A 23,089-nucleotide genomic window follows, 5' to 3' on the forward strand; every position below is an offset into this window, starting at 1 on the left:
CCCCTGCCTGTCTCTCCGGCTCTCTCTCCATCCTCTGCTCTCTGTCTCCCGGGCCGCGGTGCTCATCTCTTCGGTGTCGTTTCCTCTCACTCACTCTACCGTCCTAGCCCCTAACTTTGCTCTCCAGTAAGTCGCCGCTGCCCCGTCCTCCGCTCCAGTGCCCCACCCTCTTAACCTCACGTCCCTCCCTTATCTCCTCCCCTCTCCCTATCTCTCCCACCCCTGGCGTCCCGGCTCCCAGGCTCTCCCAGCAGTGTCTCCACGGCTCTCGGCTCTGCGGCATGGGGCAGTAGCTGCTGGTTGAAGCAGATCCCGGAGAGCCCCCCTGCTTCCCGGTGCCATGACCCCCAGGGCCCCCGACCCGCCCCCGGGGCCCCCAGCCGGCGGAGGGCGCCTGCTGCTGGGCTTCCTGGCGCTATCTCTGGCGCTGCACCTCGTCACCCTCGGGGGCTACCTCCAGCTGCGGGCAGAGCTCCGACGGGAGCTGAGCAGCGGGGGCCCGCACACAGCAGCCCCCCAGCAGCGGGACCCTGGCGACAGCGAGCGGCGCCGCCGTCAGGTGAGTGAGTTCCTACAGCCACCTCTGGGGCGGCGTGAGCAGTGCATCTATCTCCGAGACGTGAGAAGGCATGGGCAAAGTGGGCTCTGGGGCCCTGATAGGGCCAGCTCAGCTCTTCAGTCTTACCCGGATGAGCTATCATTACTCTTGAAACGTGTTTTAAATATTGCTTTTGTTTATTTTTAATGTGGGTGATGTGTAAGAGTATTTTACAGACTTTTGCAGCATGTGTGTTTGTTTCATGCAACATCCATAAAACAGTTTCTTCTAGATAGAAATAGGACCTCACATGTGAGAAATGGAAAGGCGTCACAGAAATCACTTGCAGTAGCATTAGTGAGCTGCTGTTAAGTAGCAAGATTTACAAAAAAAGCAATTAATCCTAAATATTAGATGTGACACATTTAGAATTTGGACAGGTGTGTCTGTGCACTGTATGTGGCTTGGCCTAAGAGGGCACGAAAGAGCTGAAACTGGTCATACATTCGAAGCTGTTCTAAACAGGGGGCCCTCAAATACATTAGATCCGGGCCCCGAACTCCTTAGATGACTCTGCTTTCACTAGGGCAAGGATAGGGGGTGCTGGCTCAGCTGCCGCCTCTGGGCTCTCAGTACATGGATATGTTCAGTGGGTGGTCTCTGGTGTACGGGGGCAGTGTCCAGTCATTTCTCGGGTGCCTTCGCGGTGTGGGAAGGAAGGACGGGCTGCAGTTCCCTGAAGGCGTCTATAGCCGCCGATGGCTTGTGTGATCGTGGGCAGCCCCCAGATGTCACACGCTGCAGGTGAGCAGTGAGGAGGCCGGCGCAGTGCACGAGGTTCGGTCGTACAGAGGGGCAGATGTGAGCTCTCTGGAACAGCGAATGTGCCACAGTACACAGGGAAATGTCCAATATATGACGATCCTTGGGGGCAAATGTTTCAGTGCGGCATTCCCTTCAAACGCTGGTGTTTCAGTACAGACATGTCTACGCTGAGCACGTGTCCTCCAGGACGGTGCAAGGGGGATGCCACAACATGAAAGGGCAGGGGTTGCAGTGCAGTGAGTCTGCAAGAGGTGGGTGTTGGAGACATCACCACAGACAGGTCCATAAGCTACAGAAGTCCTGGGACAGGGATACTATGGGGCGAATGTCACAGGACTGCCTATCGGCGACAGGCGCTACATGTACAAGGGGGTCCCTGACTAACATTTCCGAGCACATGGGGCTTTCAGTAGGAACGTTGTTCCAATGCAGGGGCCGAGCCCGGGTTACTTGGGGACACATTTCCTAGTGCAGGTGAGCCCTTCAAGGCCGAGGGGCAGAGGCGGCGGGGGCGTGTGCAGCACAGAAGGATCCTCGAAGGGGAGCACCGGGCGAGATGGGGTATATGTCTCTGCAGGGGAGCGGGTGCACGGGGTCAGTGTGCGAGGGTTGATGACGTGGAATGTTACAGAGTAGGGGGCATGGGACCACACGCGGTGCCACTCAATGGACAGATACCAGGGAGGGTGGGTGTTCCAGAATGAGTGTTCCTGCAGTAGCAAACACGGAGCCCTGTACTCGTCCACAAACATACGTCGTGCAGACTCTTGCTAGCCATGTTCTAGCTCTGTGCTCCAACAGGGACAGACACCCAGCCCTGCTCTAGCTCTGTGCTCCAGCAGGGACAGACACCCAGCCCTGCTCTAGCTCTGTGCTCCAGCAGGGACAGACACCCAGCCCTGCTCTAGCTCTGTGCTCCAGCGGGGACAGACACCCAGCCCGGCTCTAGCTCTGTGCTCCTGCGGGGACAGACACCCAGCCCTGCTCTATCTCTGTGCTCCAGCGGGGACAGACACCCAGCCCTGCTCTATCTCTGTGCTCCAGCGGGGACAGACACCCAGCCCTGCTCTATCTCTGTGCTCCAGCAGGGACAGACACCCAGTCCTGCTCTATCTCTGTGCTCCAGCAGGGACAGACACCCAGCCCGGCTCTAGCTCTGTGCATCAGCAGGGACAGACACCCAGCCCGGCTCTAGCTCTGTGCTCCAGCAGGGACAGACACCCAGCCCGGCTCTAGCTCTGTGCTCCAGCAGGGACAGACACCCAGCCCGGCTCTAGCTCTGTGCTCCAGCAGGGACAGACACCCAGCCCGGCTCTAGCTCTGTGCTCCAGCAGGGACAGACACCCAGCCCGGCTCTAGCTCTGTGCTCCAGCAGGGACAGACACCCAGCCCGGCTCTAGCTCTGTGCTCCAGCAGGGACAGACACCCAGCCCAGCTCTAGCTCTATGCTCCAGCAGGGACAGACACCCAGCCCTGCTCTAGCTCTGTGCTTCTGCTGTGCTCCAGCAGGGACAGACACCCAGCCCTGCTCTAGCTCTGTGCTCCTGCAGGGACAGACACCCAGCCCTGCTCTAGCTCTGTGCTCCTGCAGGGACAGACACCCAGCCCTGCTCTATCTCTGTGCTCCAGCGGGGACAGACACCCAGCCCTGCTCTATCTCTGTGCTCCAGCAGGGACAGACACCCAGCCCTGCTCTATCTCTGTGCATCAGCAGGGACAGACACCCAGCCCGGCTCTAGCTCTGTGCATCAGCAGGGACAGACACCCAGCCCGGCTCTAGCTCTGTGCATCAGCAGGGACAGACACCCAGCCCGGCTCTAGCTCTGTGCTCCAGCAGGGACAGACACCCAGCCCGGCTCTAGCTCTGTGCTCCAGCAGGGACAGACACCCAGCCCGGCTCTAGCTCTGTGCTCCAGCAGGGACAGACACCCAGCCCGGCTCTAGCTCTGTGCTCCAGCAGGGACAGACACCCAGCCCGGCTCTAGCTCTGTGCTCCAGCAGGGACAGACACCCAGCCCAGCTCTAGCTCTATGCTCCAGCAGGGACAGACACCCAGCCCTGCTCTAGCTCTGTGCTTCTGCTGTGCTCCAGCAGGGACAGACACCCAGCCCTGCTCTAGCTCTGTGCTCCTGCAGGGACAGACACCCAGCCCTGCTCTAGCTCTGTGCTCCTGCAGGGACAGACACCCAGCCCTGCTCTAGCTCTGTGCTCCTGCAGGGACAGACACCCAGCCCTGCCTAAGCTCTGTGCTCCTACAGGGACAGACGCCAGCGCCGTTCTAGCTCTGTGCTCCAGCATGGACAGACGCTGAGCCCTGTTCTAGCTCTTTGCTCCTGCAGGGACACACACCCAGCCCTGCTCTAGCTCTGTGCTCCAGCAGGGACAGACACCCAGCACTGCTCTAGCTCTGTGCTCCTGCAGGGACAGACACCCAGCCCTGCTCTAGCTCTGTGCTCCTGCAGGGACAGATACCAGCCCCGTTCTAGCTCTGTGCTCCAGCATGGACAGACGCTGAGCCCTGTTCTAGCTCTTTGCTCCAGCAGGGTCACACACCCAGCCCTGCTCAAGCTCTGTGCTCCAGCGGGGACAGACACCCAGCCCTGTGCTAGCTCTGTGTTCCAGCAGGGACAGACACCCAGTCCTAGCTCTGTGCTCCAGCATGGACAGACGCTGAGCCCTGTTCTAGCTCTGTACTCCAGCGGGGACAGACAACCAGCCCTGATCTAGCTCTGTGCTCCTGCAGGGACAGACACCCAGCCCCGTTCTAGCTCTGTGCTCCAGCATGGACAGACGCTGAGCCCTGTTCTAGCTCTGTGCTCCAGCGGGGACAGACAACCAGCCCTGCTCTAGCTCTGTGCTCCAGCGGGGACACACACCCAGTCCTGTTCTAGCTCTGTGTTCCAGCAGGGACAGACACCCAGCCCTGCTCTAGCTCTGTGCTCCAGCGGGGACAGACACCCAGCCCTGCTCTAGCTCTGTGCTCCAGCGGGGACAGACACCCAGCCCTGCTCTAGCTCTGTGCTCCAGCGGGGACAGACACCCAGCCCTGCTCTAGCTCTGTGCTCCAGCGGGGACAGACACCCAGCCCTGCTCTAGCTCTGTGCTCCAGCGGGGACAGGCACCCAGCCCTGCTCTAGCTCTGTGCTCCAGCGGGGACAGGCACCCAGCCCTGTTCTAGCTCTGTGCTCCAGCGGGGACAGGCACCCAGCCCTGCTCTAGCTCTGTGCTCCTGCAGGGACAGACACCCAGCCCTGCTCTAGCTCTGTGCTCCTGCAGGGACAGACACCCAGCCCTGCTCTAGCTCTTTGCTCCAGCAGGGACAGACACCCAGCCCTGCTCTAGCTCTGTGCTCCTACAGGGACAGATACCAGCGCCGTTCTAGCTCTGTGCTCCAGCATGGACAGACACCTAGCCCTGTTCTAGCTCTGTGCTCCAGCGGGGACGCAACCAGCCCTGTTCTAGCTCTATTCTCCAGCGGGGACAGGCACCCAGCCATGTTCTAGGTCTGTGCTCCTGCAGGTACAGGCACCCAGCCCTGTTCTAGCTCTGTGCTCCTGCAGGGACAGGCACCCAGCCCTGTTCTAGCTCTGTGCTCCAGCGGGGACAGGCACCCAGCCCTGCTCTAGCTCTGTGCTCCAGCGGGGACAGGCACCCAGCCATGTTCTAGCTCTTTGCTCCAGCAGGGACAGATACCAGCCCCGTTCTAGCTCTGTGCTCCAGCAGGGACAGACACCCAGCCATGTTCTAGCTCTGTGCTCCTGCAGGGACAGACACTGAGCCCTGTTCTAGCTCTGTGCTCCAGCAGGGACAGACACCCAGTCCTGTTCTAGCTCTGTGCTCCAGCAGGGACAGACACCCAGTCCTGTTCTAGCTCTGTGCTCCTGCAGGGACAGACACCCAGCCCTGCTCTAGCTCTGTGCTCCTGCAGGGACAGGCACCCAGCCCTGCTCTAGCTCTGTGCTCCTGCAGGGACAGGCACCCAGCCCTGTTCTAGCTCTGTGCTCCAGCGGGGACAGGCACCCAGCCCTGCTCTAGCTCTGTGCTCCAGCGGGGACAGGCACCCAGCCCTGCTCTAGTTCTGTGCTCCAGCGGGGACAGGCACCCAGCCCTGCTCTAGCTCTGTGCTCCAGCGGGGACAGGCACCCAGCCCTGCTCTAGCTCTGTGCTCCAGCGGGGACAGGCACCCAGCCCTGCTCTAGCTCTGTGCTCCAGCGGGGACAGGCACCCAGCCATGTTCTAGCTCTTTGCTCCAGCAGGGACAGATACCAGCCCCGTTCTAGCTCTGTGCTCCAGCAGGGACAGACACCCAGCCATGTTCTAGCTCTGTGCTCCTGCAGGGACAGACACTGAGCCCTGTTCTAGCTCTGTGCTCCAGCAGGGACAGACACCCAGTCCTGTTCTAGCTCTGTGCTCCAGCAGGGACAGACACCCAGTCCTGTTCTAGCTCTGTGCTCCTGCAGGGACAGACACCCAGCCCTGCTCTAGCTCTGTGCTCCAGCAGGGACAGACACCCAGCCCTGCTCTAGCTCTGTGCTCCAGCGGGGACAGACACCCAGCCCTGTTCTAGCTCTGTGCTCCAGCGGGGACAGGCACCCAGCCCTGTTCTAGCTCTGTGCTCCAGCGGGGACAGGCACCCAGCCCTGCTCTAGCTCTGTGCTCCAGCGGGGACAGGCACCCAGCCCTGCTCTAGCTCTGTGCTCCTGCAGGGACAGACACCCAGCCCTGCTCTAGCTCTTTGCTCCAGCAGGGACAGACACCCAGCCCTGCTCTAGCTCTGTGCTCCTACAGGGACAGATACCAGCGCCGTTCTAGCTCTGTGCTCCAGCATGGACAGACACCCAGCCCTGTTCTAGCTCTGTGCTCCAGCGGGGACGCAACCAGCCCTGTTCTAGCTCTATTCTCCAGCGGGGACAGGCACCCAGCCCTGTTCTAGCTCTGTGCTCCAGCGGGGACAGGCACCCAGCCCTGTTCTAGCTCTGTGCTCCAGCGGGGACAGGCACCCAGCCCTGCTCTAGCTCTGTGCTCCAGCGGGGACAGGCACCCAGCCCTGCTCTAGCTCTGTGCTCCAGCGGGGACAGGCACCCAGCCCTGCTCTAGCTCTGTGCTCCAGCGGGGACAGGCACCCAGCCCTGCTCTAGCTCTGTGCTCCAGCGGGGACAGGCACCCAGCCCTGCTCTAGCTCTGTGCTCCAGCGGGGACAGGCACCCAGCCCTGTTCTAGCTCTGTGCTCCAGCGGGGACAGGCACCCAGCCCTGTTCTAGCTCTGTGCTCCAGCGGGGACAGGCACCCAGCCCTGCTCTAGCTCTGTGCTCCAGCGGGGACAGGCACCCAGCCCTGCTCTAGCTCTGTGCTCCTGCAGGGACAGACACCCAGCCCTGCTCTTTGCTCCAGCAGGGACAGACACCCAGCCCTGCTCTAGCTCTGTGCTCCTACAGGGACAGATACCAGCCCTGTTCTAGCTCTGTGCTCCAGCATGGACAGACACCCAGCCCTGTTCTAGCTCTGTGCTCCAGCGGGGACGCAACCAGCCCTGTTCTAGCTCTGTGCTCCTGCAGGGACAGGCACCCAGCCCTGTTCTAGCTCTGTGCTCCTGCAGGGACAGGCACCCAGCCCTGTTCTAGCTCTGTGCTCCTGCAGGGACAGGCACCCAGCCCTGTTCTAGCTCTGTGCTCCAGCGGGGACAGGCACCCAGCCCTGCTCTAGCTCTGTGCTCCAGCGGGGACAGGCACCCAGCCCTGCTCTAGCTCTGTGCTCCAGCGGGGACAGGCACCCAGCCCTGCTCTAGCTCTGTGCTCCAGCGGGGACAGGCACCCAGCCCTGCTCTAGTTCTGTGCTCCAGCGGGGACAGGCACCCAGCCCTGCTCTAGTTCTGTGCTCCAGCGGGGACAGGCACCCAGCCCTGCTCTAGTTCTGTGCTCCAGCGGGGACAGGCACCCAGCCATGTTCTAGCTCTTTGCTCCAGCGGGGACAGGCACCCAGCCCTGTTCTAGCTCTGTGCTCCAGCGGGGACAGACACCCAGCCCTGCTCTAGCTCTGTGCTCCAGCGGGGACAGACACCCAGCCCTGCTCTAGCTCTGTGCTCCAGCGGGGACAGGCACCCAGCCCTGCTCTAGCTCTGTGCTCCAGCGGGGACAGGCACCCAGCCCCGTTCTAGCTCTTTGCTCCAGCAGGGACAGATACCAGCCCCGTTCTAGCTCTTTGCTCCAGCAGGGACAGATACCAGCCCCGTTCTAGCTCTGTGCTCCAGCAGGGACAGACACCCAGCCTTGTTCTAGCTCTGTGCTCCAGCAGGGACAGGCACCCAGCCATGTTCTAGCTCTTTGCTCCAGCAGGGACAGATGCCAGCCCCGTTCTAGCTCTGTGCTCCAGCAGGGACAGACAATCAGCTCTGTTCTAGCTCTGTGCTCCAGCAGGGACAGACGCTGAGTACTGCTCTAGCTCTGTGCTCCAGCGGCGACAGACGCTGAGCCCTGCTCTAGCTCTGTGCTCCTAACTAAAGAACAACACAACTGCCAGTACTGGGCATCACTTGACTATTTTTTGTCGACTTCTATGAAGAAAACATAACGGTCCGTTTTTGACTTACGTCACTAGTTTATTAGTGAAACAGAATTATTTTCATAAGCAAATGAGCAATTTTACGTGCATGTACAACTATACAATGTTACAATACATCAGAATCTTAATACAAAATACAATTTACAACACATCCAAACTTGCACACTGGCCAATACTTTCATCCATCTACTATCATACCACACGTAAGCACTTAGGTCCTAATGTCAATAATAGGTTCTGTCCATATAGATGTTTTTACATCCAAGGAATTAAATCAGTATGGTGCAAGCAATTTAGAGGCGTAATCCTCCATAGTGAACCCTATTTACAATATATTTCAAATTTGACAGAAGGAACCAAAAACAGGTCGACGCGTTTCGAACCCCCAAGTGCGGACTTGTCCTCAGGACCAACAATCTATAAAAAACAAACACTCGTTTAAATATGGGGTCCAAAAACCAAGTTTCCTCATAATCAGTAACACCGCCTGTACAATCTCAGCTGCCCGTACCTTATTAACACCTTGGGTGCTATGGGTTTTCCCGCTGCATGCTGGATTTGCAGATTTACCATTGTTCATGACAAAGCCAGCTCGTCATAAGCGCAGGGCAGGTAACACCCATGACGAGCTGGCTTTGTCATCAGCACTGAAGGGGTTAATGTGAGAATTCATTCCTCGAGTAGATGGCATTCCGATAAAAAACCACTCTGAATAGGAAAGACATGACAAACATTTTTAGAATACAACACATTACCAGCCATTTCTTACACTTAGTCAACTACATCCATTCATTCATCATTTCAGGGCACTTACCCATATCGGTAATGTGGCAGCCTTTTCTGGGGAAAGAATAATGATATATAGGTGTTATAGGCCTGACCTCAATGAGCCGTCTTTCTAGGTTATGGTACACACGGGTTCAGCGATTGTCATTCTGGATAACTTACCACGTATGAAACTGCTTATATCGTCCAAATCGTGATCGGGTAAACAGGGCGCAGCGTGTTTCTTTTAGCTGGTGTCCTGTAAGCAAAGAATTACCACGAATTACAGGAAGGTCCAACAGCGTGTAGAAAGGACTCGTATCTACGGGACTAAATTTGCCCAATACCTTCAAGACCGCATTTTCTCGCCTCTCACAGTCGCCCGGGAACCTGATTCAAGCGTCTGTATGTATTGCGTTATGTTATTAGTTGCGCGGGTCATCACCTGATCGCGAGCTCCGTTGGCCGTGACAAATTTAAAGCAACAGTGTACCGATGTCTCATGTTTGTAAAGCTTTATTACTCACAAGCATTTACTTGTGGGCGTTTATTGTTGTTTTTAAAAAAAGACAAACGAACGAGGGGAGGAGGCAATCGAATTTATACTACTATTATAAAGAGAGAACTGTGTCCTTTGAGCCAGGTAAACTCAAAGTACACCACCAATCACAACACCCAATACAGCGTTGGAAAGGGGGGGTCTTGTAGATGGACATAGGCTATAAAAAAAAGTAAAAAAATAAACGTTATTTAAAAAATAAACAATAAAAAAAAAAGTAGTCCCGAAGAAGTAGCGCCGGCTGTGTGCGCTAACAACGTGGACGTGCGTGCTGACATCATCTAGCGCGGGGAGGAGCGGCGGATAGCAGCGGTGAAGTCGGGCTGAGATACATGAAGCGCGGGGAGGAGCGGAACGTGTGCGGCTCAGAGAAGCGATGGAAGGAGGCGGAACGAGGAGCGGTGAAGTCGGGCTGAGGTAGGTGAAGCGCGGGAGCGCTGGGAGGAGGCGGAACGTGCGCGGCTGAGTGAAGCACGGGGAGGAGTGGAAATGTCGTGGCGGGCGGGGGCCGGGGCCGGAGTGCACGCAAGCCTGAATTGCTGCCCCCAGCCCCCTTCTGCCCCGGGCAACGCTGGGGCGGGCTGCTAGTCTCAAATAAAATGATAGTTAAGGCCAAATATCAAGGAGTCTCAATATCGTGCTGCTAAGTGTAACAAGTCCAATTATTATCAGGACGAAGCTATCAATGTGAGTAATCAGTGGCAAGGTGCTTCAGAGGCACGCCATGAGTGATAATATTAGTCATGATTACTAGAATTGTAGATGCTTTTTAACAATTTTAGTTCATATATATATATTTCCATGATTCATAAAAAATGAGTTAGTCCATGTGTTTGCTTCTCTAAAATCCCCTTTCTTTAACACGTACACCGTCCAGTGTTATAAGGGCGTATAAGATTGGAGTGGCTGAAATGTCTGGCCAACCCGGTATTAACCAAGAATATGAACTTTCCTCTGTTGGGCTATGAACTTTAAGTGCGTTCAGGTCCTATTGATTTATGTATTCATCTTCATGATCTCTGAAATTTCATTAAGCCCTGTGGTTGCAGTATTGAATTTCATTATCAAGAGTGCCTCACGTTGATTTAGTCTTCCTTCAATATCTCCTCCGCAGGGGTCCTTCTCTATTTTAGAAATGATGGTCCACCGTAAGTCATCTTCTTTATGTTGGTGTGAAATCCAGTGTTGCACTAAGGGGGCATTCAGTGTCTTTTCTTATCCTGGACTTATGTTGTGTAATCCGGTGTCGGACCTCTTGGGTGGTCTTCCCTATATATAATTTCGGGCAAGGACATGTGACCCCATAAACCACATTTTTCGTCAGGCAGTTTGTAAAGACGTCATGTTTCCAGTATATTCCATTGAATGTAAAGACTGACCCTTCATTTGTCTGAGCACAACAGGAACAATTGCCACATTTATGGTGGCCTACTACTGGAGAGAGTCCCAACATACCTCTTAGAGTAGTTTTAGGAGCTGGAAGTAACGCTGCTTGGACAATATGTTGTGCCACGCTTTTTTCTTTTTTATAAGCAAAAACGGTGGTTCATTGAAATCATTGTGTAGATCTTTGACCAGGTACCAATTTTGAGTCACCATCTTCCGTAGTTGGTTAGCATGGGAACCAAATGTTGTGACACATACAATTCTTTTTTGTTCTGGGCGTACTTTCTTTTGAAGCAGAGTTTCTCGTGGTATCCACCACACACGTTTTAATGTGTGTTTCAAAAGTTTCTTTGGATATCCTCTTGCTGATGGTCTCAAGGTCAATTCATTGGCATGGAAAAATATTCCTTCTTATTAGAACAATGTCTTCTAATCCGAAGAAACTGCCCAAAAGAGAGATTTTCTTTTATGCTTCTAGGGTGATGGCTTGTATAATGTAACGCCTTATTCCGGTCCGTTGTTTTCCTGAATAATGTGGTCCCCAACGAGCCTTCGATGCGTAAACTTTTACATCCAAAATGGTGATAGTTTTGTTGGATGCACAACAGCTGAATTTGATATCTTCCATCCTGTGATTGATCCAGATCATAAACTCTTCCAGTTTCTCTTGTGTGCCTGACCAGATGATAAACACATCATCAATGTATCGTAAATACTTGGTGATGTGTTCGGCATATGGGTTGTTATTATAGATAAATTTATTTTCGTACAAACCCATGAATAGCACCGCTAATTCCGGGGCAAAGGGGCAGCCCATAGCCACCCCTTTGATCTGGAAGTAGAAGTTTGAGTTTGAGTGTTAAATTATTTATAAAAGCGTGCGTACACCTGAACGGTTTCATGGCGCTACAGTATGCTGAGTCCCTGAGGACACGAGTCAAGAGGAGGGGACTGAGGAGGATTTATACGGGGAAAGCTTTTGAGAATAGAAAGGTTTTTAAGGCCTTTCTGAAGAGCTGGTATTGAGTAGAGGATCTAAGTTGAATCGGAAGGGAGTTCCAGAAAATGGGGGCAAGAGTGGAGAATTTAAACCCTCCCCATTTTTTTCGACGAAAGCGGGGGACAGTGAGTAAGTGATGAGAAGAAGAGCGAAGTTCCCTGGAGGGAGCATAAGGTTTGATCTCAGAGGAGATAAAAGCAGGGGACCGGCCTAACTGGGCCTGGAAGGCGAGACAGCCCACTTTGAAAAGGGAGCGTTCGCGCATAGGGAGCCAATGCAAGGATTTTAAGAGGGGAGTGACGTGGTGGGATTTTGTGAGGTTGTAGACCAAGCGGGCCGCTTGGTTCTGGACCAGCTGAAGTCGTCGTACATTGTAGGCTGGCATGCCGTGGTAGAGGACATTGGCATAATCCAAGCGGGAGATGACCATGGCAAGTACGATGAGTTTCAGGGCCGTGAAGGAGAAGAAGCGGGAAACCTTGCGGATAGTGCGGAGGGATAGAAAGGAGGAGGAGACCACCGAGCTCACCTGGGAGTGCAAAGTGAGTTGGTCATTAATTTTTATGCCAAGGGTTTTGACGGAAGAGGAAGGAGGTGGGGGGGGACCAAGGGAAGAAGGCCAGAAAAGAGGGGACCAGGGACTGGAGCAGCCACCTGTCAGAACAAGCTCTGTCTTATCTGGATTTAGTTTCAGGTGGTTGTGATTCATCCAGTCCCTGATGAAGAGCATGGTGGATTGGAAGTTAGATTTAGAATCAGGGGAGTGAGAGAGAGAAAATATGAGCTGGAGATCGTCCGCATAGTTATATACGGAGACCTCCATTTGTTGAAGAGTGAAGATGAGGGGGGCTATATACAGATTAAACAATAGAGGGGAAAGGGAGGAGCCTTATCAAACATAAAATAGTTTTTTTGTAGCGCAAATTTGGCCAGCTAAACATGAACGATGTGGGGACTCGTGTTGGTTGTTCCCTTTGGTCTAAAAAGAAAGTGAGGGTTTCCAGAGCTTGTTCCTAAGGTATTTGTGTATATAGTGAGGTCACGTCCATAGTTACCAGTAACTGCCTTGATTCATCAAAGGGGACCGATGTTATTTGGTTCAAGAAATCCGTGGTGTCCCTTAGGTGTGCCGGAATTCCTGCCAAGAGAGGTTTCAGAAAGCTCTGTGCTCCAGCAGGGACAGACCCTGAGCCCTGCTCTAGCTCTGTGCTCCAGCAGGGACAGACGCCGAGCCCTGCTCTAGCTCTTTGCTCCCGCAGAGACAGACACCCAGCCCTGTTCTAGCTCTGTGCTCCAGCAGGGACAGACGCTGAGCCCTGCTCTAGCTCTGTGCTCCAGCAGGGACAGACGCTGAACCCTGTTCTAGCTCTTTGCTCCCGCAGAGACAGACACCCAGCCCTGTCAGGGACAGGCACCCAGCCCTGTTCTAGCTCTTTGCTCTTGCAGGGACAGGCACCCAGCCCTGTCAGGGACAGGCACCCTGCCCTGTTCTTTCTCTTTACTCCTGCAGGGACAGGCACCCAGCCCTGTTCTAGCTCTTTGCTCCTGCAGGGACAGGCACCCAGCCCTGTTCTAGCTCTTTGCTCCTGCGGAGACAGGCACCCAGCCCTGTTCTAGCTCTTTGCTCTTGCAGGGACAGGCACCCAGCCCTGTTCTAGCTCCTCGCTCCTGCAGGGAGAGGCACCCAGCCCTGATCTAGCTCTCTGCTCCTGCAGGGACAGACGCTGAGCCCTGTTCTAGCTCTTTACCCCTGCAGAGACAGGCACCCAGCCCTGTTCTAGCTCCTCGCTCCTGCAGGGAGAGGCACCCAGCCCTGTTCTAGCTCTCTGCTCCTGCAGAGACAGACACCCAGTCCTGTTCTAGCTCTGTGCTCCAGCAGGGACAGACACCCAGCCCTGTTCTAGCTCCTCGCTCCTGCAGGGACAGACGCTGAGCCCTATACTGCTTGATTAACTACTATCGCGGCATTGATCCTCCAGGATCGGGTACCACGAAGCTATTCTCGTGCAGAGGAGGACACACGGCTGTGCAGGGGTCCCGGGGGGAGGCCCCGGTACCAGTGTTTGCCACTTGCAGAGGCGGGTACTAGTTTGTGGCGCAGACTCTAGGCTGTGCTCTTGACCGAGTCATATACTGTGCTGATGCAGGGGCAGATGCTATGCTCTGTACTCGCGCACCGTATTCATCTATAGACAGACTAGGCGCCTGCACAGGCACCGTATTTTGTGCTCGTGCATGGACAGACTGCATGCTCTATGTTTCTCCCAACAGGCACATTTTCCACTCTCCCCTTTGCCAAGAAGTCCTCCGGCCTAAGTCATTCCGGCGGGAGGGGCCGGCTGTCCCTGTTCTAAGTCACAGATGTGCTGTCAGTGAACCGCGTGCAAGCGCCTGCAGATCTCCCCTGTGCAGTATGCATGAGCAGGCAGACCCCACGCCCCCTTCCCCCACAACCTGTCCTGGAACTTTCTTCCCAACCCTCCACGGCGTGCAAAAGTAGAGAGATCGCCCTGTTCAGTGTGCATGTCCCCGGTATGTACAAGCACACAGATATCTCATGTGGTGTGTGCAGGAGTCGAAAAGCCCCACTCCCCTCAGAGCACACGTGCCGCCAGAGCTTCGCCTCTGGCGTGCAAGAATGGACGCCCACCCCTACGCAACCCTAACAGAGCACACGTGACGTCAGAGCTTCGCCTCTGACGTGAAAGAATGGACGCCCGCCCCCACGCAACCCTCACAGAGCACACGTGACATTAGATCTTCTCCTCTGGCGTGCAAGAATGGACGTCCACTCCCACGGGGTGCACGAGCAGGCAACTCTCACAGAGCACACGTGAAGTCAGAGCGTCTCCTCTGGCGTGCAAGAATGGACCCCCACCCCTACGCAACCCTCACAGAGCACACGTGACGTCAGACCTTCTCCTCTGGCGTGAAAGAATGGACACCCACCCCCACGCAACCCTCACAGAGCACACGTGACGTTAGATCTTCTCCTCTGGCTTGCAAGAATGGACGCCCACTCCCACGGGGTGAACGAGCAGGCAACCCTCAAAGAGCACACGTGACGTCAGAGCTTCTTCTCTGGCGTGCAAGAATGGACCCCCACGCAACCCTCACAGAGCACACGTGACGTCAGATCTAATCGTCTGGCGTGCAAAATGGAAGCCCATCCCCACGGGGTGCACGAGCAGGCAACCCTCACAGAGCACACGTGACGTCAGAGCTTCTCCTCTGGCGTGCAAGAATGGTCCCCCACCCCTACGCAACCCTCACAGAGCACACGTGACGTCAGATCTTCTCCTCTGGCTTGCAAGAATGGAAGCCCATCCCCACGGGGGGCTCGAGCAGGCAACCCTCACAAAGCACACGTGACGTCAGAGCTTCTTCTCTGGCGTGCAAGAATGGACCCCTACGCAACCCTCACAGAGCACACGTGACGTCAGATCTTCTCCTCTGACGTGCAAGAATGGAAGCCCATCCCCACGGGGTGCACGAGCAGGCAACCCTCACAGAGCACACGTGACGTCAGAGCTTCTCCTCTGGTGTGCAAGAATGGACCCCCACCCCCCACGCAACCCTCACAGAGCACACGTGAAGTCAGATCTAATCGTCTGGCGTGCAAAATGGAAGCCCATCCCCACGGCGTGCACGAGCAGGCAACCCTCATAGAGCACACGTGACGTCAGAGCTTCTCCTCTGGCGTGCAAGAATGGTCCCCCACCCCTACGCAACCCTCACAGAGCACACGTGACATCAGATCTTCTCCTCTGGCGTGCAAGAATGGAAGCCCATCCCCTCGGGGTGCACGAGCAGGCAACCCTCACAGAGCACACGTGACGTCAGAGCTTCTCCTCTGGCGTGCAAGAATGGACGCCCACCCCCACGTTGTGCACGCGCAGGCTCATCTTATATAAGATCTGCCCGGGCGGCCTGCGCTTGGGTAGGGATCTCGCACGCATTCTGCGTGTGCCCGCTGGCCGATCCTACCAAGCAGCATAGTGCTCGGAAGCTTGAACAACCCTCCTCGTGTTTTAGGAGCGTGTAGACTTCCACTACTTTTCACGTTGCAGAAATGTTGGCAGGCATCAACCCCCCCTCTTCAGTGTGTAAGAGAAGGCAACGCATCGAAGACCTTCAAGTGTTCAAAGGTAATAGACTCCTCCCCCCCCCCCCGTTTCTTTGTGCATGGGGCGGCGTATCAACTTCCAACCCCACAGGTGCGTGAAAGAGCGGCAGATCCCCTTTTCACCCCACATCCGGCACTCGACCTCTTTCTTCCACTCGACACAACTTGCAAGCACTGACAAGATCCAGTACAATGCACTACAAGACATTTTTATTGGCAGGGCATGTCAGGCAGGTGTTTCCAGAGTCAGCACACGAGATTCCTGCACTATACATTCACAGTCGCTACAGCGTGATGAGTTCACCACCCATAGTCAACTCAGGGCTACATAACATTCCCCCGCCCCACATACCCAAACCCGCAAAGGAAACACAGACAAATAGAGTTTGGGTACAAAAATTGCTGCAGGATTTATTTACATACAACATATGTAAAGATGGTGGGTTAGCTTACGGGCGATCCAGGACAGGCCGCATTCTCGCCACCTGTCCGCCTGTTTGAGCCAAACAGCACAGTGGCGAACCACCCAACTGCTGTAGAATATAATTAAATACTGACACACCCATTTGCTGGGCGTGCCTAGGCAAACCCCCGGCTGCACAGGCCCACAACCGCCCGAAGGACTACTGGGGTGCCGACACGGATTCCTGCACCTCCCATGAGGTTACAGGTGAGGCTCTGGCACCCCTATGTGCCCACTGAAGTACATCATTTGCACCTCTCTTCTTCCGGATCGCCCCGTAACTCCGCCTGCAACGAAAAAACAAGACACATTAAAACACCCCCCCAGCCCCTACTCATGACACTCTGGGTAAGAGGACGGGGGGGAAAAGAGTGTCCCGCAAGATCGTACGGCGTCCGGGCGGCAAAGAGGCTTAGGATAGGGGCACCACAGCCTAAGTACCCCTGAAGCCCCTCCCCGCCGCCCGGACGAGATTCTCGGCAAGCCGCCTCCTCCAACCGGTGAGGCGGATGTGCCGGACAGGCAAGTGGGGGCGGGACCGCCCTCCTTGACTAGGTACCCGCCCTCTTGATGGCCACTGCGTGGCCTCGGGCAGGCGCATAGTCAACTCAGGGCTACATAACATTCCCCCGCCCCACATACCCAAACCCGCAAAGGAAACACAGACAAATAGAGTTTGGGTACAAAAATTGCTGCAGGATTTATTTACATACAACATATGTAAAGATGGTGGGTTAGCTTACGGGCGATCCAGGACAGGCCGCATTCTCGCCACCTGTCCGCCTGTTTGAGCCAAACAGCACAGTGGCGAACCACCCAACTGCTGTAGAATATAATTAAATACTGACACACCCATTTGCTGGGCGTGCCTAGGCAAACCCCCGGCTGCACAGGCCCACAACCGCCCGAAGGACTACTGGGGTGCCGACACGGATTCCTGCACCTCCCATGAGGTTACAGGTGAGGCTCTGGCACCCCTATGTGCCCACTGAAGTACATCATTTGCACCTCTCTTCTTCCGGATCGCCCCGTAACTCCGCCACAGCCTGTGCGGTGGTCACCGCTGCCGCACAGGCCCCCCACCATTGTTACTTATTCTACCTGCGACCTCTGCTCGTGAGTTTTTATTTCAAGTCCAGCAGAAAGAGGTATAAGCCAACATGCGAGAGAACACCATCCTCCTCAAAGTACCCCATGACCTTTTCATGAATCACGTCATGGTAAGAAAAAACAGCCCACTGTGCTGCGAAACTTTGTCATGGCCGCATATATGCGCCTTCCTGCTCTCACTATAGCCTCGCTGGACTTAGCGCCCCGCCAGTGTCTTCTAGGCACTGTTTCAGACCACCAGACTTCGCATTCGCGCAACAAGCTGCCAATGATACCCAGGTCTGTCTACAAGCAGCCGGTATCCCCTGCCCCCCTTGGGTTTTAGGCTGGGAGCGGCTACCGACAAGATATTGTTTAAGTTAGTTTGGCAGGGAGCCCCCAAGGCTGACCTGTGCAGGGGCATGTATGGGAAGTAACAGCCACCACGACACCAAAGTGCCTAACCACCCGGGAACAGTCCCACTGCCCCATGAAGGAAGACTATCCCAGGCCAGAGACCAGGTGATGGGAAAGGGCCCCCCCTGCAGAGACTCTCCCCCGGAAACAAGCGCAGTCACAGGAAATAATCAACTGCAAGATTACGCATAAGCGACTAATCCTCCCCAGGACACAGAGTCTATTGCAGTGCGCAAAGCATATTTTGGAATGATTAGCGCATAGGTCTTACAAGAGGCAAACTGGAAGCCACGGGGACAGCCGCGAACACTTGCCCCCCCGGATCATGCCTGAAATCCTAAAGACTTCTCGGACCCACCCCAAACCATTATTGGCAGTCCGTACTCTGGCTGTGGAAGCCACAGCTATTCTCTGTATAACTGAATAGAGTGTTACACTGACGGCAGCAGACTGGGGGTGAGCTGTCAGCAGGCCCCCGAGCCTCGGAGAAGAAGGCAGGAGATCCAAGAAGGAGGGGGGGGGGGGGAGACAAAACGAATGACCCTCCCAAGCATGGCAGACCACACATGTGCCTTAATCGAGGGTACCAAGTACTATTTCTCAGTTACGAGTTGTTGCCAATCATGCAGTGCTCCCTATAAACCTGTGATTGGTACTCATTGTTGCATGCCGGGCCACATCTAAACACCCTTCTTTTGACCCTAGTTTAATATTAAACACTCTGAAAAAACTCCATCCGTGTACAGGTCAGAAGTAGCCTGAGATATCCACCCCACTAAAATCGTCTGGCCTAAAAGAACATGTGTAACAGACGCTTAGGTGGAAAGAGGAGTATTTCGCAAGAGGAGCCAAGGAGGAGTCTAGTGTAGATCCACTCAGCTATACAGGTGACACTAAATCTCAGCCTGGGCTATCAAACAATTACACCCCAGGACATTCAAATAATGACAATCCTCCCGCTTAACTTACTGTAGTAAACAAGAGGACCCATACATGGCAGACGACGTCTGCGAATATGTAAGTGGCATAACCAGACTATAGGTTTGTGACATGGCATAAGAATATTAGACTCCAGCACAACGCCGCATGTTAGCAATGGACTAACCGAGACCGGCCGGTGTGCCTACCCATAGGCTGAGGACCTCCTCGTGGTGAATGGGGGCAAGGAACGTGAGTGCTTTGAAAAATCACAAACATAGAAGGATACTGGAATTTCTTTGCAGAACATCTGCGTGTCAGATACATGTCAAACCATCAAAATAAAGTAGACGTGCCATGCCTAGACGTCCGGATACTAAGTAGCGGGTCCCGAAAAGCAGCACTATCACACGCTGCGTTTTCCCTTGGTAACTTTGGGCTGGACTCGCAAGGATTGGGTGCGAGTTATCTGAGAATAGGGCCAAGGGAGTGTCATAGGCAGCGCTAAGAGGAAGAATATGGGCCCCCAGGAAGGAGGTGGGATGATAAAATTGCAGCCATGGTCACTTCAGCAGAGGAGGAATCAAGTGTCCTAGGAACCCCTACACCTGCTGCAACTACGCTCTCGATTATGCCCGTCTCAGGGAGGGAGCGTCTTCGACAAAGAACAGGTGAAGGGTCTTATTCCAAATACCTGTCCAGCATCCTGCTGTAATATTCTTGGACCAGTTCTATCACATGCTATGCCGATGACAAACTGCCACCCACAACGTAGAGATCACTACCTGCAATGCTGATCTATGGCTTGATCAGGGAGTGCCAATGCTAGAATAGAGACCAGTGTCAGCACCACTTCCGCATTTACAAGGGCCAAAAGCAGTCATAGAAACTCCATTGCTGGTACGGATGAGCTGGACAAACTAGGGTCTCATCTGCAACTCATGCTAAAACCCAAAGGAGAGTTCCAAACAAAATTGGACCGAAATTGGGACCAGTGACACCACCACATCCCGAATTTACAAGTGGCAAAAGCAGTCGGTCAACCTCTATTGCTAGTACGGATGAGCGGGACAAACTAGGGTCTCATCCGCAACTCACCTAAACACGATACCCTTGGACAGGATGTTGCACATTCAAAGCCGAATTCCCACTGAGCCGTGCTCCAAAACATATGAACACACCGGTTAACAATTATCTGCCTAGTGAGGCTCCCGTTAACACTAAAGTGTCTTATGATATTCACGTATGAATAAGTCCCATAAACCAGTGGATCTGCATTAATGCCAGAGAAGTGGCATCTATGATATTGGCACCTATGTTACTCAGCTAAATTAATAGCCACTGAATGCGGTGTACTTGGGGAATCATTGCATGAAGTGACCCGAAATCCGGCCACAGAATTACCGAATAAATACCCTAAAGAAATTTAAAGGTAATTTAAACATCTTCGGGCAAACATTCAGGGGTGAGAACCACGTATTGCAAACAGTAGAGGTACCTGCTGTGTAGTCATAATCATTTAAGAATCATCAGGTGTACGACAGTCCGGGAAATAGAACATGCCCGTTTGCAAAACAGCACTCGAGGGCAAGAACGATGATATCCTGCAGTGCTGAAATATGACATTCTATGAGAAAACGTGGAAAGGACACACAAAATTCCAGCGTGTGCGGAGAAACTGAAACCGAGAGACTGTTCCCCCTGGTCTCTCCGCTCCCGTCGTTGCCCGGCCTAAAGGCATGTACAAGCACCCTTGTTCTGTGTACCATGGCCTGGAGGGCGGCCGTGTAGAACCATGTGTACACTGCCCGACAGGGGGGGGGATTAGGGGCGGTGGGTGGAAGGCCACTCCACCATTCTGCCACTAGAAAAACGTGCATGCCAAAACACAATCAAAAGCCAACATGCCTGTGCCCCACAAATACTTAGCCCTGAAGCCAGATGGCGCATCCTTACGCGGACATCTCGCACATAATTGCCTTTTAAAATGGCCGGACATGTACGCCATTACCCACGTGCCCCGGACATGGTGAAACGTACTTCCCATGCCAGTGGTGGCAAGTTGACGCCATTACCCACGTGCGCCGGACAAAGAAGAGATACCGCCCAAGGAAATGGCCGGCTGCCCAGGAGCATGGAGTCTATCTTTCCAACAGACTGTAAAGATGTCTTTATCCTCTGGTCGATATGTCACTGAGGCATACATGGAAAATAGTGTAGTCGAGATCCGCCTACAACCTGTTTAGAACCAGCGCAAGGACCACACGAAATCATCGCATTTCAGAATGCCATCCTCTACCATACCGGAAAAGAACAAAGCCGGAAATGAATAAGGCTGCCGAGGACAATAGTGCATCGCTACCCGCATGCTTGCACAACCCTTGACCCTCGGACACCTGGAGCGAAACTCCCCCTCTAGCTCCAGCCACATTTCTCTACCGCGCCAAAGGCACCACTGAGAAAACATGGTAGTTCGCACTTTAGCACGTTTCCAATCCATCATCACAAACAATATGCAGGTATATTTCTGAACCATGGAGACAATGCTCAGCACACACCGTTGGTTCATATCCTTTTTAAACTACTTTCCTGCAAAATGGTAAAGCATTTCAAGTGTTGTCAAAACGCATTGCGATTGCGACCCCACGATTTCTAGATGCTCTAGATACCACCACAGATGTCACTAATACCTCACGTAGTGTGACATATGCCACAGAAACATGTGCACTAAACCTTCTCCTCAGGTATCGTTACTGCTAATGTGACGCTCGGACCCCGCGGGAAAGTCTGCGCTAGAACGTAGTGAGCGTCGCCACTGCAGAAGGACCAAACTCCAGCGCTGGCCCGGCGCCGAATACACATGTGTAGTCGCCCAGGGTCACATGAACGCACCATGGGAGGACAATGCGAAGCCTCCGACCCGCCTCCCGACATGGGGACCCTGGCTGACGCCTCGGAGGCGGGGGGGTGGGGGAGAAATGAAGGGGAAGGTTCGAGTGAACGAAGGGTCTGGCCTCACCACCCCCCGACACACACCGCAGAAAACGCGAGGACGGGCTATACACCAGCGCGCCGACAAAAGCAGATTTTCTTAACCGAGCGGTGTTCTATTACACCACGAAAATATACAGCCAAGCCTCCCGAACGGACATAGGGGTGGGAGCTAGGTGCATGGTTGCTGGCAACGAACCCCGAGACAGGTGGTGCCGCCGACTGGACCCACTCCACCAAACCCAAATTGAGCCGCCCGATGCTAGCGTTGCTGCCAGGATGGGCCTGGGGCAGGGCAGTGAACAGCAAGGCGCGTAGCCATACTAAACCGTGGCTACGGAATGTTGAAAGATGCAAAGCGTAGCCTTTTGCTATCAATACTAATTGACCTAATTTTGGTGTCAATTGGGGTACATCTGCCCGCCCCCGCCCGGAAGCCAAAGCCGAAAACCCAAACTGCACTGCGACCGGAAAATGAGCCCGTCGGGCCCCTATGCTGTTACTGTGCACAATACCTCCGTCAGACATAACTGACCCCCTAACGAGGAACTTATGTAACCCTTGCTTGGACAAAATGTCTCGGACAGATGAGAGAAAAACCCCCCCCACGAGCGCCGCCTCACCGTCGAAAGCCTTATACATTTGCAAGGCAGTCTCAAAACATCACACTGGTAGGTAACAAGAAAGGGACGGCAGCGACTCGAAAATGAACCTTGACGGTATTAAACATTAACTCCTAAACAGTGAATTCACACTAATACCCGGACGTAAGGATATCCCGCTAGACAGCAACACTTAGTGGTTTCCGACAGAAGGCATAGAGTAGCGGTGGACACTAGGACAGCAATTGCATTAGTAATCGCACCCCCAATCAACCCGAGAAAGAAAGGATATCTGTGCCCTGGGGCACCGAATGCGGCACCGTGAAACCAAAACATCTCATAAAACCAACAATCACGCATGATTATGGCAAGCCGCACAAACATCTCGGCCCTAAAACCGAGAAAGCGCAAGAAACCTAGCGTTCATGCAAGCAAAACGCCTCTCAGCCCCGATTCCATGAGATGGGGGCCACGGCCACTGGCCAGCTCAGCAGCACTGGTAAATATGGGGACAACACACTCATATCTCCGCAGGCCCCAGTCACAAGTGCCGCCCCACTCCGGGGCCCAAATTAAGCCTTCTTGATCCCGTAGTCAGAAGCGATCAAAAGGAAACACTTTGCATGAACGATCGTATTCCTTGATAATGCAAAATGCACGGTACGTGCCTAATGATGAAGCGGGTAAAAAATGGCTCATCCTTCACATCTCCCCCCCATCAACATGAGTACATCCATGACGCGTCTTGGCCTTCGCCTGAAAGCCCGCGCACCACCAAGCATGCACTATCCCTTTGCCATAATCCTCACAAAAAGAAACCAAGCAGCACGAGGATACGAACCTCCGACTCCG

At 54.3% G+C, this 23,089-nt stretch overlaps 1 protein-coding gene across 2 annotated transcripts in view; it reads left to right on the forward strand.

Annotated features, from left to right (window-relative positions):
* The first annotated feature begins 253 nt into the window (after positions 1–253).
* Positions 254–23,089, forward strand: part of EDA (ectodysplasin A) — a 1,522,411-nt gene continuing 1,499,575 nt past the window's right edge. For both annotated transcript variants that reach the window (XM_086918330.1, XM_086918332.1), the window contains exon 1: positions 254–559. In XM_086918330.1, coding sequence (XP_086774456.1) covers positions 341–559 — 219 coding nt within the window. In that variant the 5' untranslated portion in view covers positions 254–340. The remainder of the gene's footprint in view (positions 560–23,089) is intronic.

The sequence above is a fragment of the Lissotriton vulgaris genome, chromosome 4_1 (assembly GCF_964263255.1).
Source record: "Lissotriton vulgaris chromosome 4_1, aLisVul1.2, whole genome shotgun sequence".
Lineage (NCBI taxonomy): Eukaryota > Metazoa > Chordata > Amphibia > Caudata > Salamandridae > Lissotriton > Lissotriton vulgaris.